Source organism: Ctenopharyngodon idella, chromosome 16 (assembly GCF_019924925.1).
Source record: "Ctenopharyngodon idella isolate HZGC_01 chromosome 16, HZGC01, whole genome shotgun sequence".
Classification (NCBI taxonomy): Eukaryota; Metazoa; Chordata; class Actinopteri; order Cypriniformes; family Xenocyprididae; genus Ctenopharyngodon; species Ctenopharyngodon idella.
In genome coordinates this window covers 3,617,209-3,636,737 of record NC_067235.1, presented here as the reverse complement: position 1 = coordinate 3,636,737, position 19,529 = coordinate 3,617,209, and the positions used below count along the sequence as shown (strand labels likewise).

The window sequence follows — 19,529 nt, the reverse complement described above, 5'->3', positions numbered from 1 at the left end:
AAGATGGATTTTAATTTTAAGGTGATTTCTCTGGATGTCTGCAAAGAAACAAATTCAAATTCACTCATTTAGAGTAGTGGATAAAAGGGGTCTAAACAGGATTCGGCATAGTAGATAACTGAGCCTTGGCATTATTAACTTTGTCTACAAAGTACTTTTACGAAGAAAATTTTCACATAGTAAAGGTGGAATCTCTGTAAATGTCTGTCTAGAACAGTGTGAGTTTTTGGTGATAATTTCTGATAAATATTTTGCCTTTGCAGCCTTTTGAAATTTGTGCAAATTGAACTGAAATGAAACCTGAAATGTGTGACTCTTAATTGTAACTTTGACATGATACAAAAAAATATATCAACAATGGATGAAATTTAAACTAATAAAGCAAACATGCATACTGCATTTAGAAAATAACCAAAATGTCTGTCGTGATTGTCTGCTCAGTGTTGAAACAATGTCTGAAATCAGTGTTGATTCAACTCTGAATCAGTGACTGTTGCTCAATAGTTTCCCCACCCTAATCAAACATGAAAAAGCAAGGTTGACTAAAAGCAGCTTCCACAGCACCTCATGTGAGGCCTGAGGCTCTTCAAAATCCACTGAAAAGAAAGAAAGCGCTCTTCTCATATCCTGTATCCATGAGTCATGACCTGGAACTGCTTGGGTTTTCCATAATGACACAACAGATGGCTCAATCTTTGCCTTGTGTAATCAAAGTAAAACAAATGACAAAACAATCAATCAATAACAATAAAAATGCATCTTGAAAACGATCACAACGCTTAGGCTTAAAATAGGCTCAATTACTTATTTTTTCCTTTTCATTTTAGGCTAAAATAATCAGTGTTGGGGTTACTTTTAAAAGTAATGCATTACAATATTGTGTAACTCCCTAAAAAAAGTAACTAACTGCGTCACTTAGTTACTTTTTATGAAAAAAAAATCATTTTTTTCCCACCAGGGCTGGGCTTGCTTGTTAGTTTTTTTTAATAACAAAAAAAAAAAAAAAAAAAAAAAAAAAAAGTTATATTTTTGGCAAAAGGCCCTTTCACACCAAAAGTGAAATGAATAAGCCTCAGGCTGAAGGAAATGCATATTTACGCCTGTACAGTAGAGGGTGCAGCTCAAACAAACCTTTTAGCTGTGCTGCCACTCTGGATTAAAGAAGAATAGGATACAGGAGAAGGAAGTTCAACACTCTTATTTCTAAATCTAATATAAAGTAATTTTTGCTCATTAGTATGGTTGAATTGGATCATTGAAGGTCAGCAACAAAGACATTGGTTATTAAAGTGAGATTAAAAACAAAGTATATTTGTGGAATTAATATATTTAATTATTACAGGTTTGCATAAAATTCTGAAATTGCATTTCACTGTTTTTATTAATTTTGAGTAAACCCAAACCCTTCAAGTGAGATAAGTAACTGCATGTTCACATTTAGTCTAGAACTACAATAACCATAATGTTTACACAGCGCACACAACACCTCTGCACTTTATTTGTCTCAACATGAGGACAGGAGAGCTGTCAGTCAATGAGTGTGAAAAAGTAACTTGCGTTACTTATTTGAAAAAGTAAATTATTTTATTGTAAATTGAAAAATGCTTTATTTTACTAGTTACTTGAAAAACGTAATCTGATTACGTAACTCAAGTTACTTGTAATGCGTTACCCCCAACAGTGAAAATAAAATCTATTTACATGAGATTCACACTACTAGTGATGAAGAACACCACAGTAAAGAGATGGTTACACTATTATTCACCCAAACTAAAGGTATACTCATAAGTTTACATACCCCTTTTGTATATGCATTAAGAGCCGTTGGGTGTAAACTTTTTGGGGTCAATTGTACTTATTTTGTCTTTAGGGAAACATGTAAATATCTCATGTAGCTTCTAAAGGGTAGAATGAAAAAAAAAAAATATATATATATATATATATATATAATTTCTTTAAACAAAATATGAAAAACTTACACCCCAGCTCCTAAAGGGTTAGTTCACCCAAAAATGAAATTTATGTCATTAATTCCTCCCCCTCATGCTGTTCCACACCCGTAAGACCTTTGTTCATCTTCGGAACACAAATTAAGATATTTTTGATGAAATCTGAGGGTATTTGAACCACACATAGGCAGCAACGTCATTGCATCTTTTGAGGTCCAGAAAGGTAGTTAAGAACATGGTTAAAATAATCAACGTGACTACAGTGGTTCAACCTTAATGTTATGAAGTGACGAGAATACTTTTTGTGCACAAAAACAAAAATAACGACTTTATTTAACAATTTGAAGTGTTGTTATACGCAGTTGACGTAGTGAACGCAGTGCAGGCTTCCGTGTTTACATCCGAACGCCAGCTCAGTATTGGTCAACACTGTACACATGAGCAGCATGACGCATGCGTGTGATGCTGACGCAGGAGCCAAAGAGGATTTTTCTGAAGAACAGTGGGCAGTTTAACTGTTTAGGACAAACAAGGGACTCAAAAACAACCATTACAAACATAAAACCAGTCTTGATCATCCAGGTAATATAATAACAACATGCAGTATCAAGAAACAAGGGTGTGTAAACTTTTGAACTGGTTATTCAGAAGAGTACTACATAAAAAAAATAACATGCAATTTTTATGATCCCTTATATTTTGTTAATTATTAACATCTTGCATAATCTGCAAGGGGATGATGTGTAAGGAAATATGACTACTATAAAAGTACATAAAAATAAGCAAATCTAATTATGGAAGAAAAAAATGTTACATACCCTTTATTCTCTTGATGGCAGAGATTTGAAAGTGCACCATTAGGCCTTGCAAAGGAGGACTTGACCTGGACATTTTGCAGTTCTTTATGGAGAGGTTAAAGTTGCCAGTTTCCACCAATGGCTGTCTTCCATTCAGCGGTTTTACCAGAGGGTCCTTATCCTGCCAAGTGTACTTCATTGTAGGGATGTTTTCAGGTTGGAGGCATGTTGGAACAGTGTAGCTCAGAATGTGCACATCTGTGTAGTACGCATGGGGCACAGTGAAATACCACACTGTCTCCGCATTTTCAGGAAGAGTGTTTGGGGTAAAGAAATCCTGGGTTGAACTCCTCTCTGGGAGAACAACATGGATATTAGCTAGTGCTGTAAAACAGAGAAAGTTCAACAATTCACATGTGACAACTTCATTTAGACAATTTATGCTTAAAGGGTTAGTTCACACAAAAGTGAAAATTCTGTCATTATTTACTCACCCTCATGCCGTTCCACACCCGTAAGACCTTTGTTCATCTTCAGAACATAAATTAAGATATTTTTAAAGAAATCCGAGAGCTCTCTGACTCCTCCATTGACAGCAATTTAATGACCACTGTCATGGTCCAGAAAGGTACTAAAGACATGGTTAAAATAGTCAACGTGACTACAGTGGTTCAACCTTAATTTTATGAAGAGACGAGAATACTTTTTGTGCACAAAAATAATGCTTTCAATCAACAATCTCTTCTCTTCCCTGTCGGTCTCCTACACAGTTGACGTAGTAAGCACAGTGCAGCGCTTCCGTGTTTACGTCCGAACGCCAGCTCAGTATTCAGTAAAAGTCATTATTTTTGTTCTGTTTTTGCACACAAAAAGTATTCTCGTAATTTCGTAAAAGTAATCTTACAGGTTTGGAACGACATGAAGGTGAGTAATTAATGACAGAATTTTCATTTTTGGGTGAACTAACCCTTTAAATATATAAGCTTTACCAATATACTCACAGTTAATGGCACGTCCTAGTGATACACCGATTTCTTTCATGTTCAGAGGCTGACCTCCGGACACTTCCAAAGACAGTTTTCCAACATTACGCACATGGACTGCACTAATGGCTCCATTCTGACAAAACCTCCCAACACTGACATCCTCCGCTGTGATCATATAAACGTGTTTGTCTGGGCATCCGTCTGTAGGCTGAATCTGCCGTAAACCAGTCCTACTGAAATTCAAATAGATTGTCCCTGTAGCTGGAGGCTTCAGATTCCAGGTGAAGATCCGATTGAACTTTCGAAAGGCATGGTGTTCTTTGGGTTCAATGTTTGATTTCACTGTTGAACAAATGTGTTATGTCAGTGGATTTATTAAGTTGACAACAAATGCACAGTGTTCATTTAACCCTCTGGGGTAACACTCATACTCCTCCTGGGCAATTTTTTTTTTATTTTTTATTTTTTTAATATTTTTCTTTAATACTTTGTATTTTGAGGGAATTTTATGGTACTAAGTAGTCGTCCGATATATCGTCGATATATCAGTCTATTTGACATTTTTTAAATATTGACATCAGCCAACTTGTTGGAAGTGGGACTTTTATTTTGACGGTGTGCTGGATTTTCACTTTGATGGTGCTGAGAATGGCAACGCCAGAGGGGCCATTTACACAACATCATTTTCAACTAAAAACTTTTAATGCGTTTTGGCCATTCATTTACTCAAAAACAGTGTTTTGGGGGCCTAAAAATGCAAACTTTTGAAAACGATTTTTGAATATTTCTGAAATCCTATGGCATTATTGTCTCCGTGTAAATTACAAAAACACGAATTTGTCAAAATGTTGTCATCTGTATGCGAAAAATGCAAGGGTTTGTACTACATAGTTGTCTTAGATACATAAACGTACCTAAAGAACAGAGTGCTCTCTGTCTTCATTAGTTTACACACTACGTCCGAAATTGAATACTACCCTACTATATAGTGTGAAAAAAACATACGCCAAAATAGTAGTATGTCCGAATACATAGCATTCGAAAAAAAGTAGGCGAAAAGTCCCTGGATGACCTACTACTTCCTGCGAGATTCTGAAGTGTGCATCCACTGGACACTTTACTATCCCATGAGGCCCCGGGAGAGGATTTATGAATGTAAATTTTGACCACGAGGATTACAAGTGTGACTTTTTTTTCAGGACATTTAACCTTTTCGAAACTTGTCCATGATTTCTTTTTTTGTGTGTGAGAGTGCGTTCACACAGCAAGGGCCACAAAAGTCACAAAGTGTCATACCATTCTGATGAAGTAAAATATAAAAAAATAAAAAATAAAAACGTAAAGCATCATAGGATATAATTCAAGATGGATAAAAATGTAATGTTCTGTAGGCAAAATACTATGAAAGGAGAGAGACATTACTAGCAGTCCCAACTATATACACCTAAATTTGTTTATTTAGTAAAACCAATTTTTATAAGTTTATAAGTAATTTTTATAAGTTACCAAGTTTTATATAAATATAGAGTATATATAAGGAGTGTAAGTATTTTTATCTGACAGCTCTCACCAGTATCTGTGATGATCTGCACGGTGAACACATTCTCTGGCTGTGAACAGCTGAAATCCAAACGTGTATCACTTCTGAGGATCACAGAAGACTGGCACACCTGTCTTATACAAACTTTGCATTGTGTGTTTATGCCAGCACTAGTATTAATGTGGATGCTTGTGCCCTCTTCAACAATAATGTTGAGCTCTGCACCTGAAATGATACAAAGACAAACTTTTCTTAAGCAAACATCAAGATTTTAGTTTAAAATGCATGAGTATAATGAGAAAATATATATTTTAAATTCTGAAACAACACTTTAACCTTCTCCACTTTAACCTTTAGCTTTTTTCACATACATAGTGTGACAAAATTATTTATAAAAGCACAAAAATATGCAGTTTTCCAATTTATATTAAATTATAAATAACGTAATTTACACTCTTAAAATTTAAGGTTCCTTATTGGCATTTATGTTTCCATGAAGGACCTTTGACAGTCACAGAAACTTTCTATTGTACAAAAGATTCTTTATAGTGGAAAATGTTATTTAGATTAAAATGTTCTTCACACAAGAAAAATTGGTTCTTTTAAGAAATGTTCACTGAGGTTCCAAAATGGTTCTTCTATGGCATCACTGCAAAAAAAAACCAAACAAACAAAAAAAAACTTTTTGAACTTTTATTTTAAAGAGTGTATATTGTTTTAGATATGCACCCCAAAACACCACAGTTAAAATGTATTAAAAGCGTTAATGTTTTGTATGAACAAAGATAAACATCAAATGAAATTTGTCAGCCGATATAAATCCTTTCCAAAAAAAAAAAAAAAAAAAAGGTAGAGCCAGGATTTTTTTAATAGGGGTAGGCAGGGTAGGGGCCAGCAATCAGTCTGGGGTTGCACAGAAATCTTCATTATTTCAACATAAACATGAGTTTGGCTATAATGTACTGGACTGTTTTAGTGCCTAGAATGCAACTGAATACAGTTAATTTGTACTTAATTGTAATTGAGATAGTAGTGAATTAGATCATGAAATACTGAGTGAATTTGACCATTTTTTATTATTCCTCACCTTCCAGGCATATTAATAAAGTGGCTCACACTATAGCTAAAGTTCAACATGAGGGGCTTTCACACCAAATAGTTATAGGAACTCAGTTATAGGAACTAGCCACTAGGATAGTTCCCCGAGAACTTATTTCTTCCCTGGGCCGTATCACTGATTGCATTTGCACCGGCAGTATGAACTCTGAAGTGGCCTACAGCGGCATCTTTAAGCGCGGGATTTACAAACGCTAAAAACCCATGGATGGAGGATGCCGTGATCGGACCTGTGTTTGTTGTGTGTCAGGGGTTTCGTGATAATGGAGAAGGAATGTAAACTCATAATTTACAAGACTAAAAAAAAGAGCAAAAAGTGGGGCTAAGAGATGAAATCTCCTATGACAACTTTCAGTATTACATATCATCGAGACGGAGAAAAGAACACAACCCTGCAGACAACGGGTAGATGCCGTTATCGCTGTTTTCTGATAGTTTCTAATGTGCTGGGTTAGTATGGGATTAAATTTCCGCCTAAAGTATTGCAGTCAATGATCAAAAAATAATAAGCATGAATCAAAAATTTAAACACATTAAAAATTATATTGCACAAATCTTAAACTTGTGTTTGTTTTCTTAAAAGTTGTTTTCCTTGCTTTTATTACTCTGCACTTTGTGCTCTCTTACATTTTCTGCTCATATTTTACTCTTTTGTACACTTGTGCTGTTTTTCTTTTTGATCTTCTTTCTACGTTCTGCTCTTGCGTTTCCAAATGTAGCAGTTTGAGTTTCATGTAAATTAGGGTGGGCTTAAGCATCACCATTGGTCCACAAATTCTAGATTGACAGCTCCTCCTCTAGCCAATCAATCGAAGAGAGGGAGATGACATCACTTCAATGCGACTCATGGCTACTGATGCTCACTCATGCAGGGGAAGATAACCGTCACAGCTGGCAATTTCCGAGCTGGGGTAAAATCTTTCCGTGGCAGGACACCGTTTTACTATATATGTACCTGCAACTCGACCTGTCACCGGTATATATGTCCACCTGGCAATCTTTTATTGTTAAATTCACCATCCTAACGACAACCTGTCACAGTTGTGCCTGTCTGACGATCCATCACTGTTATATTCACCTTTAATGCACCTACCACTGGACCTGGCACCGCGAAACACAACTGCCACTATGCAGCGGCCTCACAACGTCACGCTTATGTGTGCCTGGCTTGTCTATACCTGTTATTAGATATTTTTAGTATTCATACAATAATAATAATATATGCTTGCTTGTTGTCTCTTCAATTCCTGTCTTTTGCACAAGAGAATATAACATATGAAGCCTACCTTACTAATACATTTGCTTGTGAATTACAGTTAAAGTAAGATATGCCATCGTGATTGTTTAGATCATTGAATACTGCTCGTAATTGTAAACTGTCTGCATATTTTGTCATGTATTGCGAAGGGTGTTCGTTTATGAATTTTATCACATTTTAGCACTGAGATTATAGAGTCATAAAGTTAAGCAATAGCCTATCACACCAGCAAGAGTGTTTTTCCCAATATCAGAGCGATTGCAAATGTTTATGGAGCTGTTGTATGAATCAATATACTCTGCAGGACAGCAGCACTCCAGAACTGATGCTGCCTATCCCTAATCTATAATTTTGTTTTTAAAGCTATATTTAAAACATTAATCTTTATACATTTATGTAGTTATGTAAATAAACACAATAAGTATCCTCTGTAACATTATCGTAGTCAATACAGAAATGATACATTCAGTCATTGAATTAATTTACCAGGTTACTATGATCGTTTAACAACAACAATTAAGAAAGTATATTAGCTACAGTAGCCTTAGCATATTAGCATCATGAGCCAAGTAATATTTTAACACCAAATACCATATATTAGCAGATTGAAAAGTTAGTATCTTTCTGCAGTCCAATAGACCGCGGTGCGGTGGTGGCTTGAGTCTGTTGAATGGTGATTTAACGCTATGTTGTCACCTAGTTGATGAAACGCGCTGCTATAAAGTAAATAAACATGTCACCATCGTTTACTATTACAACGAGCTTATCATACTCGTTTGCTACATTAGTAGGATTTGCAGAAAACGCAGACAAATTGCAGAAAACGCAGACAAATTCACGGAATCCAGTCATAAAACGGATTTTACTGTATAACACGGAATTTGTCATATTTGATGAATAAATAAAAAACAGGTCAGAACACTTAAATCAAATCGCGATGTAGACTGGTGTCTGTGAATATTAAACTGCAAAAAGAAAAAAATTTAAATATGATCCTCATGTTCTGCATGTTCATTTGATTACCAGAAAATAAGCCAGTGACTGCATAAACCTGACCCTGTTGGATTGGCAGTAGTTTGCTTGGCCTACACAGTTACCTTGTTTATTTTCTTAATTCAAGTTATATATATATATATATATATATATTGTTCTATTTGTGTTGTAAAGTTATTTATAATAAGTGAAGTTTACTGTTCAGTGCACTGATGCCAGGCTTATTTTGGATAATAAAGTTTGTTAAATTGTTAAATGCCCTGCCTTCATTACATATCTTTATCACATCAGTATAAGTGTTTGATCACCACATTTGAGTAATCATTACAAAAAATGTGCTTATGTATATATATTCTATGTATATATGGTATTCAATATACAGTACCAGTCAAAAGTTTGGACACACAAATGGGAAGTGTGTCCAAACTTTTGACTGGTACTGAACTATAATATACACAAAGAATATCGGCCGATATATCGATATCTGACTTTTTTTACTTCCTAATATCAGCATCGGCCCCCAAAATCCCATATCAGTCGGGCTCTAATTCGGATCATTTTGCATTATTTATTTATTTTTTAGTTTGTGCAATATTTTTACATGCGTTTTTCATGCTTATTATTTTTTGATCCCTGACCGCAATACTTTAGGCGAACTACTACTCTGAAGTAGGAACTAATTTAGTTCCCCCCAAAAGGAGTTCCTATAACTAAAACGTTCCTAGTTCCTGTGGTGCGAACACAGCAAAATCCAGGTACTTCTGCCAATAGTTCTAGGAACTATGAAAAGGTTGGTAACACTTCAGTATAGGGAACACATATTCACTATTAACTACAACTTTTCCCTAAATAAACTCCTAATTTACCACTTATTAATAGTTAGTAAGGTAGTTGTTAAATTTAGGTATTGGGTAGGATTAAGAATGTAAAATAAGGTCATGTAGAATAAAGCATTAATATGTGCTTAATAAGTACTAATAAATAGCCAATATTCTAGTAATATGCATGCTAATAAGCAACTAGTTAAAAGACCCTAAAATAAAGTGTTACCAAAAGGTTTTTCCGGTGCGAAAGCCCCTTTGCTCAGTCAGCTTGGTTCTGATTCTCAAAACCCCCAATAGCTTTTTCTCCATTGTTGCATCTTCATGGATGAGACATGCAGATAACTACATTCTGTAGTTCAAAGATTATTCAACCTTCATTGAATTTCATATAAGCAATGAACTCTTCAACAATTCTGAGCTTGTCTGATTCAAAAACTTAAATAAGTTTAAATAAGTCAAAATAAATCATTGCAACAGTTCTATCGTGAATTAAACTCAGCAGAAAGGAAAAAATGTGCTCTCTTTTGAATCACCATGTGCAAGAATGTGAATAAGGGCGGAACTCAACAGCACATAAATGCCAGAATGTACAATTAGTCATTCATGCATAACTATTTAAATTAACACAAAATTAGCACCTGTCTTCTAGTACAAATGCACAGGGCTCAAATGTATGTGTAACTACAATGAGCACAGCACAACGGCTGACATGACAGGACAGTCTGTTTTTCTGAGTTTTACTGACACGTAGCCTGACAACATCTCATCTGACCGCAGATACTCTCAGCATCTGACAGAAGTCACCTGCTTTCAGACACGTCTTTCAAAATAAAAGTGGCATCAGAAAAACAGAGAATTACGTTTGTTGTTGTTTCTTTGACTGCACACAATGCGACCTACTCAAAACGGTAGTGCAACCCACCAGCTGTTAACATTGTGCCTAGGCTATATCTACTGTTCGCCGTCCACTGTTGTTCTGCTGAAGCTCATTCGGCTCCTGTACCTCTTCCCCGCGCGTTGCGGCTGGCGCCGAGGCGTTGGACGGCGCGTCTGAAAAGTCTCTAGTTTTTTTGTGGTCTTAAAGAGACGGTTCTGCGTTTAAATAAACGTAATTTTTGTCAAGAAAATCCGCCCCTGCCAATCCTGCTGTCAGTCTTGCTTTCGAATGAGACGATATGGGTAAATCAAATATGTTTTTAACCCATGTATTTTTATATAAGATTACTATTTATTTCAAAAAATGAACAAAATACTGAATAAACCACACTGTAAAAACTAGACCCTCTTAAATGTGACCATGAGACCCTTTAAACGGTGTAAACCTGTAGTCAGGGAGAGTTTATAAAACCAGTTTTATACAAAATTTGAGATGAACACACGTGTGAAGAGGTAAAGATTAACCCGACTTACTGGGCATCGAAACGGATAGACTACTGTGTGTCGGTAAGTGTTGAATGAGGGTTTGGATGTTACCTGTGAGCTCCGAGAATGACGACAGGAAAACCCCCAAAAGAAGCGAAAAGCACGTGAACCGCCAAATTCGCATGACTTTTTAATATCCAATAAACTCCTTACAGTGGACTAGAAATGTAAGAGTGCGCCATTGACTGCAGACATTAGTTTTCACTGTTCCTCAGAAACAATAAATCGGCTTCCTGGTTTGCGACAGATTTCCAGGTTAGTCATCCATGTGAATCCCTTTGAATCCGCATTAAGCATGCTGTAGAAATGACCTCGTGCTCGGGGATCACTTAAAAAAACTTGATCTAGTGAATAAAATCACCTGGTAATAGTATAGTAGGCTAATTTACAGAACCTGCTGGTTTTTAAAAAGTGCAGTAACCCAAGCTATACTGTTAACTGTGTGTTAGTTAGTTCCGCCTTTTATCACCTCATTCATCAAAACAGGTAAGTGCTGGTCAGCAGTTGCCAACTGCTTTCAACTGAAAGTAGCTAAAACTGGTAGATAAATATCACTAGATTACATCATAATGGCAAATTCATTGATCTATAAATATGAATATAGATCAGTAAGCAAAATAAGAATCTAGATAAGGTTTGTCCAAGAAGTTGCTAGATTTGATCCTAAACTTTTGAAAAAAGGGGCGGTGAAGTCACTAAATCTAGCGACAAAATCCCTAAATTGGCAACACTGCAAAAGATTTTTCAGAACAATGTAAATTTTATGAAAATTTGAATGCATAAAAATGCTACTTCACAATGGAAATGTATTACTTAATGTTCAACAAACATATTTATTATAATTTATCTGAATAGTCTCATATACTCTCACAGTATTTAGATGTAATGATGTAGAATTAATTACAATTAATGGGATGAAAGTAAATTCATAAGTCTATTTCCTGTTTTTCATATATTTTTTTTTTGTACTGAGATAATTTAAAGGAAATTCTGTCATCATTTACTCTCCCTCAAGTTGTTTTCAAACCTGTATGAATATTATTCTTCTGCTGAACACAAAAGAAGACATTTTAAAGAATTTTGGTACAAAACAGTTGATGGGCCCCATTGACTTCCATAGTATGAAAAAAATAAAAAAAAATACTATGGGAGTCAATGGGGCCCATCAACTGTTTTGTTACCAACATTATTCAAAATATTTTCCTTTGGTTTGTAAAAGGTTTAATAGGTAGAGCATTTAGATCATAGTGCATCTCTGTTTGCTTTATAATGTGTCTACCGTTAGCAACAGATAGCATTTCACTCCAGCCTCTCTCTAAACTTACCTGGTAATGGTCAGCGCTGCTAAGTTACATGCAGTAGATCCCCTGTGTGGGCGTAACTTTATTCACTCCTTTTAGTGGCCTGACACAATCTAAGAGAAGGAATTAAAGGACAGTTTCGTCCAAAATTGACAATTCTGTCATTTTTTACTCATTTTGGTTTTCATGTGGTTTCAAATATGCATGACTTCATCATTAAAACATACACAACCAGTCAGAAGACTAGAATGATTGATATTTTAATGCTTTTGAAAAAAAGTCCCTTCTGCTCAACAAAGGCCACATTAAAGATACAGTAAAAACAGGAATATTCTGAAATATTATTACAATTTTATTTAACTGTTTTCTCTTGTAATATCTTTAAAAATGTAATTTATTCCTGTGATCAAAGCTGAATTTTCAGCATCATTACGCCAGGCTTCAGTGTCACATGATCCTTCAGAAATCATTCTAGTATGCTGATTTGCTGCTCAAGAAACCAGGAAGTAAGCCAGTATAAAGGAGGCAGCATGGCAAACAAACTGGGTCATTAATCAAAGACCACAAGCTGGATTGCGGAGTTGTTTTTAAGGACTTACCTTTCCAGCACACCACATCACTTTCATTGGATTATCACTTCTGTGGACTTTGTATATACACTGGTGGACACTTTCACATTGGGACTTTCAGCACGCTACTAGGACTCTTAAGGACTGTTTTAGGGTATGGTGCAAACGGACTCCACGCTTTTAACAGCCTAAGTTTTTCTAGTTTTATTGTGTTGTTTTAAGTTCCTTGTGAATATTGTAAATACACTTTATTTATTCATTTCTGTTGTCTGTCTCATCTTTTTAAACACTCATAACCTCTCACACAGTATAATCTGACCCCAATTTTAATCCATGTAAAATTGACCGATAGGGCCGATCGTTACAACGGTTCACTCGCATTGCGTCAGATTTAGCTGATGCTTATGGGGAAATTAATCCAATGGCGGCGTGCTACGAGCGCAGAACGGAAGCTATTGGGCGCTCGTTTGAGGGCCCCTAGACCAGCTGCGTAAGGACAGGCTCAGATCATGGTCAGAGCCTGCTACACAGTTCATAAGCATCTCAGACTGACAGCACGCATGCTTGAAGAGCAGGGATGTACAGGCTGTAAAATCTGATGAAAGTGGACGGCGAGGACCAGCCAGCTGCCGCACAGATATCTGCGATAGTGACTCCCCTGTACCATGCCCAAGAGGAGGCCATACCTCTAGTGGAGTGGGCCCTCACTCCTAAGGGGCACAACAAGTCCACAGACTTGTAAGCCAGCGCTATCGCATCCACAATCTATCTGGAAAGTTTTTACTTCGAAACCGGCAGCACTTTAGTGTGGCCTCCTGACAAACAGCTGCTTTGATTGCCGAAATTGGCTAGAGCGTTCAGTATACACTCTAAGGTTGGATAAGTGGATAAGGTGCCTGCTTGTTCTCCGCAAGTGGAAGAGCTGACAGTGCTATCAACTGCATTCTGAACTGTGTGGAAAGCACTTTCGGCTCATAACCTTTTCTTGGCCTGAGGACCACTCTACAGTCGTTAGGACCTAACTCAAGGCAGGAAGGTTCCACAGACAGAAGGTCTATGTTCCGTGTTGCTCACAAGGCTATCAGTGCCGACGATAGGATTATTTTCAGCTTGACCGCAATGTTATGTCATTATGTTATGTCATTGCAGATTAAAATATATAAATTAAAATATTTATTGCATTTATGAAGAAAAGGCTCAGCATTCAAGGCTCTATCGCCCGTTGCCTCAATGGTGTACAGTGTGTCTTTGGGCTGATTGCTGAGGTGGATTGCCAGCAACAACCATTTTAGGATTGTTTGTGATTAGGTCTTAGTGACTTAGGAGTTCTCTTGACTACTCCTATCTTTTCAAAGATATAGGAGCTAGTTTTAACGCTAAATGCTTTGTGAAATACTCTTAGAGCAAAAATTTTGTAGTCCTAAATGAAACTTGAACATGATTTCTCATTCACAGTGCTCTGTCCCACCTAGAGAGAGGAAATTCACTTGAGTCTTTTCACGCATATTGAAGAAGCATCTTTGTTTCCTTGAAAACAGAGGGATTATATTCACTGTGATCCTCATATTTTACCTTCTCACTGTTAGCTGATCAATGCACGATGTGTTTGACTTCACTATGTTTGGCCACTTGATGTCCAACATAAAAAAACAGCAAAACCAGCCATTGATTGATCACCACTGGGTGTTTTAGTTCCAATCCTAAGGGTTGATTAGTTGTCCTGTAGTGTGTGCACTTACCATTCTTTTAACTGTTAAAATGCATTATGTCACTAAACATCAATTCACTCTAAAAATAGCTTTATTATAAAGAATATTATAAAGAACCTGTTTGAATCTATGCACAGCACTGACCAGCCATCCGGTGTGTGACAGTATTTTCATGACTTGGCACATACTGAAAAAATAAGATCTCTTTTTAAAAAAAGAGACTGCATTATGGTGCCAGTGTTTTAATGTAAGATCTGCTGTGTGCCTGTTGAATTGGTTGCATGCTGAGAGTTAGTAATTAGCTAGACAGCAATCAATAATCAATCATTTCAGAGGTTTAGTTTTTTCTGTGTTAAATTAATAATGAATGACTGGATATTAATATTGTGTCTGTCACAGTCACCAGCTGGAGTGCCCTGGTTGTCCACTAGAGGGCACTCTAATCCAGACTATTGCCACTCAGTATTGGACTTCATTTCCCATCATCCTCTGCCTGGTTTCATCATCACTGATTGTTTGCATGTTCTCTGGATTTTCCCTGTTTTTGCCTGTGCCCTGGACTTTATCTTTGTTTGGATTGTTTGCCTGTGTTTTGACCTTGTCTGGCTTTTGGTTTACGTCTTTGGATTACCCCTTAATAAATACTGCATTTGGATCCTCAGCCTTTGCATCTCGGAGCAGTTCATAACAGAAGACATCGCCACGCTATGGATCCAGCAGTTGAACTCATCTATTTGCGGCAAGGTATCAAACCCCTTTGAGGACCACACCCGAGATTTCCCGAACCTTGCTAATCTCACACACTTTCTCACAGACACAGCAAACTCCAGTGGTCATGGAGCTTGGCCCACCACGATCACCAGCATGTCCAGTTATAATGGTCTCTAATTCTGCTTTTCCAGTACCTTCCTGTCCTGTGGTTCCCACACCAGAGCCTGTTCTTAATATGGCTGCCGCACCAGAGCCTGTTCACAACATGGTCGCTGCACCAGAGCCTATTTACAACATGGCTGCCAGAGTCTTTCAGCTGTCATGGACAACACGTCAGTGGCTTCCTGTTTGGAGGACACATCGCTGATGTCAGTGCGAGCAGCTGGAATCTCTGCGGTGGTACCAAGTCTGGGGGTCTCAGAGGTGGTCCCACTGGCAGTTGCACTCCCTGTTACAGCAATGGCCATTTTGTATGTTTGGGCCGCACACTGCTCTCCAACACATGAGTCTGCTCCAGAGCCCGCTTCAGCCCATGAGCCCGCTCCAGAGACAACAGAAGTCGCTTCTGAACTTCCTGTCTGCCTCTACATGACCACAGAGGTCCTGAACTTCCTGTCTGCCTCGATGCGACCACAGAAGTCGTTTATAAACTGTCTGTCTGCACTGAAATGACCACAGAGGTCGACCTGGTACACCCTGCTGGTCCCATTATGTCTGTGGAGGACACCCTTGAGCTCCCTACTTGTTTTGACACGGCCCCTGAGGCCAACCTTAATCTCTTTGTGCTCTATGTTTCAGTTTCGCCTGATCAGCCATGGTGGTCTCAAGTTCCACCAGATCTGCCCTGGGGGTCTTTATTGTTGGGTTGTCATCGGCTGCATCTGCTTCACCGTGGTGGTACCCAGTTACGCCTTGGTGGTCTTCAGCCCTGCCTGCTCAGCCGTGGTGGTCTATGCTGTTGCGGTGGTCGCCTGCTCCACTGTGGGGATCTTCAGTCCCGCCAGCTCCACTTTGGTGGTCTTCAGCACCGCCATGGGGATCTTCAGTCCTGTTGACTCAACTGTGGTGATCTTCTGCTCTGCCATTGGGGTCTTAAGTTCTGTCTGCACTGCTGTGGTGGCTTTCTGTACTTCAGTGGGGGTCTTCAGTCCTGTCTATCTACAGTGGTGATCTTTTGCTCCGTCGTGGGGATGTTCAGCTCTGCCTGTCCAGCCTGCGCTGCCTTGGCCACCTGTCCAGCCTGTGCCGCCTTCGTGTCCAGTTCTTCTTCCACTCCATGGACCTAGCCCTCCACCCCACCCCCTGGTCTGCCTATGCTCCGCCTCCCTCCTGGACTTCTCTGACCATGTTAGGAGTGTCTGGAAACCACTTCTTTAGGAGGGGGGCTATGTCATGATCACCAGCTGGAGTGCCCTGTTGTCCACTAGAGGGCACTCCACCCCAGACTATTGCCACTCTGTATTGGACTTCATTAAATACTGCATTTGGATCCTCAACTGTCATGTCTCGGAGCAGTTCATAACAGTTTTGTATAATATGCATAAACTATGCCAATTTATGTTTCTTACTTTTATTTATACTCTTCAAAGCAAAAAATAAAATATATAGATCTACAGCATATTGTATTACTTTCATATCACCACTGGGTGTTTTAGTTCCAATCCTAAGGGTTGATTAGTTGTCCTGTAGTGTGTGCACTTACCATTCTTTTAACTGTTAAAATGGATTATGTCACTAAACATCAATTCACTCTAAAAAGAGCTTTACTCCAGAATATTATAAAGAACCTGTTTGAATCTATGCACGGCACTGACCAGCCATCCGGTGTGTGACAGTATTTTCACGACTTGACACACATTGAAAAAATAAGAGATCTCTTTTTAAAAAAGAGATTGCATTATGGTGCCAGTGTTTGAATGTAAGATCTGCTGTGTGCCTGTTGAATTGGTTACTAATTAGCTAGACAGCAATCAATAGTCAATCATTTCAGAGGTTTAGTTTCTTTTCTGTGTTAAATTAATAATGACTGGATATTAATATTTGGTCTGTCAGCTTGTCACAATCACCAGCTGGAGTGCCCTGGTTGTCCACTAGAGGGCACTACACCCCAGACTATTGCCACTCAGTATTGGACTTAATTTCCCATCATCCTCTGCCCAGTTCCATCATCGCTGATTGTCCACAGCTTTTTCTCATTAGTTTGTTAGCTCTGTCTATAAAAGCCTGGTTTACTCACTCACTCTTTGTGATGTCTTGTATGTCTGTTAGACTGCAATGCTGAGCCTTTGTATCTTGTTTGCATGTTCTCTATTTTCCCTGTTTTTTGCCTGTGCCCTGGACTTTATTTATTTATTTATTTATTTATTTTTTGCATTGTTTACCTGTGTTTTGACCTTTGCCTGGCTTTTGGTTTAAGTCTTTGGATTACCCCTCAATAAATACTGCGTTTGGATCCTCAACTGTCATGTCTCAGAGCAGTTCATAACAGTTTTGTATATGTATAAACCATGCCAATTTATGTTTCTTACTTTTATTTATACTTTTCAAAGCAAAAAATAAAATGTATATTTAAAAAATCTTGATCTATTTCTCATTCTTTTCTGCTTTAAAGAAAGAAATCAGTATTTGTTAACTCCTGAAGAATAATACTATAGTATTCATTAGCCTGACAAATTATTGCTAGTGATCTGCAACTGCAACAAGTTTCTCTTAAAAATGGAAACCAGGTCTAGTTGTCACACTTTTAGCCTAGTAAGTATTTCTCATGCTCAAGTTTATTAAGTCATATGTAGTCAGTCTATAGGCACATACCTTTAAGTCTTGACTAGAAAACTATTAAACATTTTTCCAGCATTATTCCAGGAAGAAATATTTATTTAGAGCATCACGGGGGATGTTGTCACAGAGAGAACTTGCCATTAAACAACTTTTTGTAGGCTTTTTTCAGTTAAATTGAAATAAAGCAGTTATGAAACATAATCAAACCATTGTTTGGGTGAAAAATAAAATACAATAAATTCTATAAACTTCTAACTCGTATTGACCAGATATATGCTACCACTTTGTAATAATTAGGATTTTTAATGTTTTTGAAAGAAGTTTCTTATGCTCACCAAGTTAATAAAGACATATATAATGTAAGGATTCATATTTCAAATAAATGCTGTTCTTTTCTATTCATCAAAGAATCCTGAAAAAATAGGCTATATCACGGTTTCCATTAAAATATTGATTTGCAAAAACTGATTTCAACATTGATAATAATAACCATGATTAAAAATTGAGCACCAATAATAATTGATAATAATTATGCACCAAATCAGTATATTAGAATGATTTTTGAAGGATCATGTGACACTGAATACTGAAAATATATTAAAATATTATAAATCTAATAATATTTCATAATATTACAGTTTTAAACAAATCTGGCCATGGTGAGCAAAAGATACTTCTTTCAAAAACTAAAAAATCTTAATTATTATTTCAATTTTTTATTCTGGTAATGTCACTATTTAACCCAAGCTGACATATATAAAAATACTCATGAACTGAGAACAAAGCAGTGTTATTTTCCTTTTTATTTTATTTTTATTAATATTTTGAATTAGCTTTAGTTTTTATATTTTTAGTTCCCTTTCGAATGGGAACTCGCACTGCATCCTCTAGAGGACACTTTGGGGAATGCCCTCAGTGTGACTTGTGTCTGAAACGTGTAAAAAAGTGACAATGTCATTGGCTGACAGCAGTCCTTGTCGTCATTACTGGTACGAGTATAAACGGAGACCTGTATTAGACATCATCAGCTTTTTTCTCTTCAGGAGACTGTTTCGGACGGGACCGATCCAAATCCGATACTGTGCGTATCAGTATATGGCTGTAATACATAGTCTGTGTTATTCTTAGGCTCCACAGAAGGTACAAAAACATTAAAAAGCACCAGAAAGTGCTATATTCCAAGTGTTCTGAAGCCATTCCATAGTTTAATTTGAGGTACAGGTAAATATTTAAGTCGTTAAATTAAAGTTCACGTAAATGCCTCCCTCCGCTACAGCTGTCAGTCATTCTCAATTCAGCATTCAAACTGCGTGTTGCGTTAGGTTACAACAGTCAACACAATGAAACTCTCTCCAAGATGAATCAATGTTTCTATTATTATACTTCATCTGAAGTATGTGCTTTGAACTTTTCAATGCGGAGCGCTGCCGCTGCGCGCTGTGACTCCATGATGCTTCAAGCGCATCATTCTGCACACGGGATGCGCATAACGCTTTGTGCCGCTCTGTATGGGAGCCGTTCATATTATAATACTTTTGCGCAATGAACGATTGTTAATAGCATTTTTTTTGTTCTG

The 19,529-nt window shown here is 37.4% G+C and overlaps 1 protein-coding gene across 1 annotated transcript in view; it reads right to left on the bottom strand.

Moving 5' to 3' along the window:
• cdcp1a (CUB domain containing protein 1a) overlaps positions 1–19,529 on the bottom strand; it is a 120,995-nt gene that overhangs the window by 9,190 nt on the left and 92,276 nt on the right. Inside the window, exons 3-4 of the mRNA XM_051864899.1 lie at positions 3,748–4,074; positions 2,768–3,130 (exon numbers count right to left, since the gene is read on the bottom strand). Of these exons, the coding sequence (XP_051720859.1) occupies positions 2,768–3,130; positions 3,748–4,074 (690 nt within the window). The remainder of the gene's footprint in view (positions 1–2,767; positions 3,131–3,747; positions 4,075–19,529) is intronic.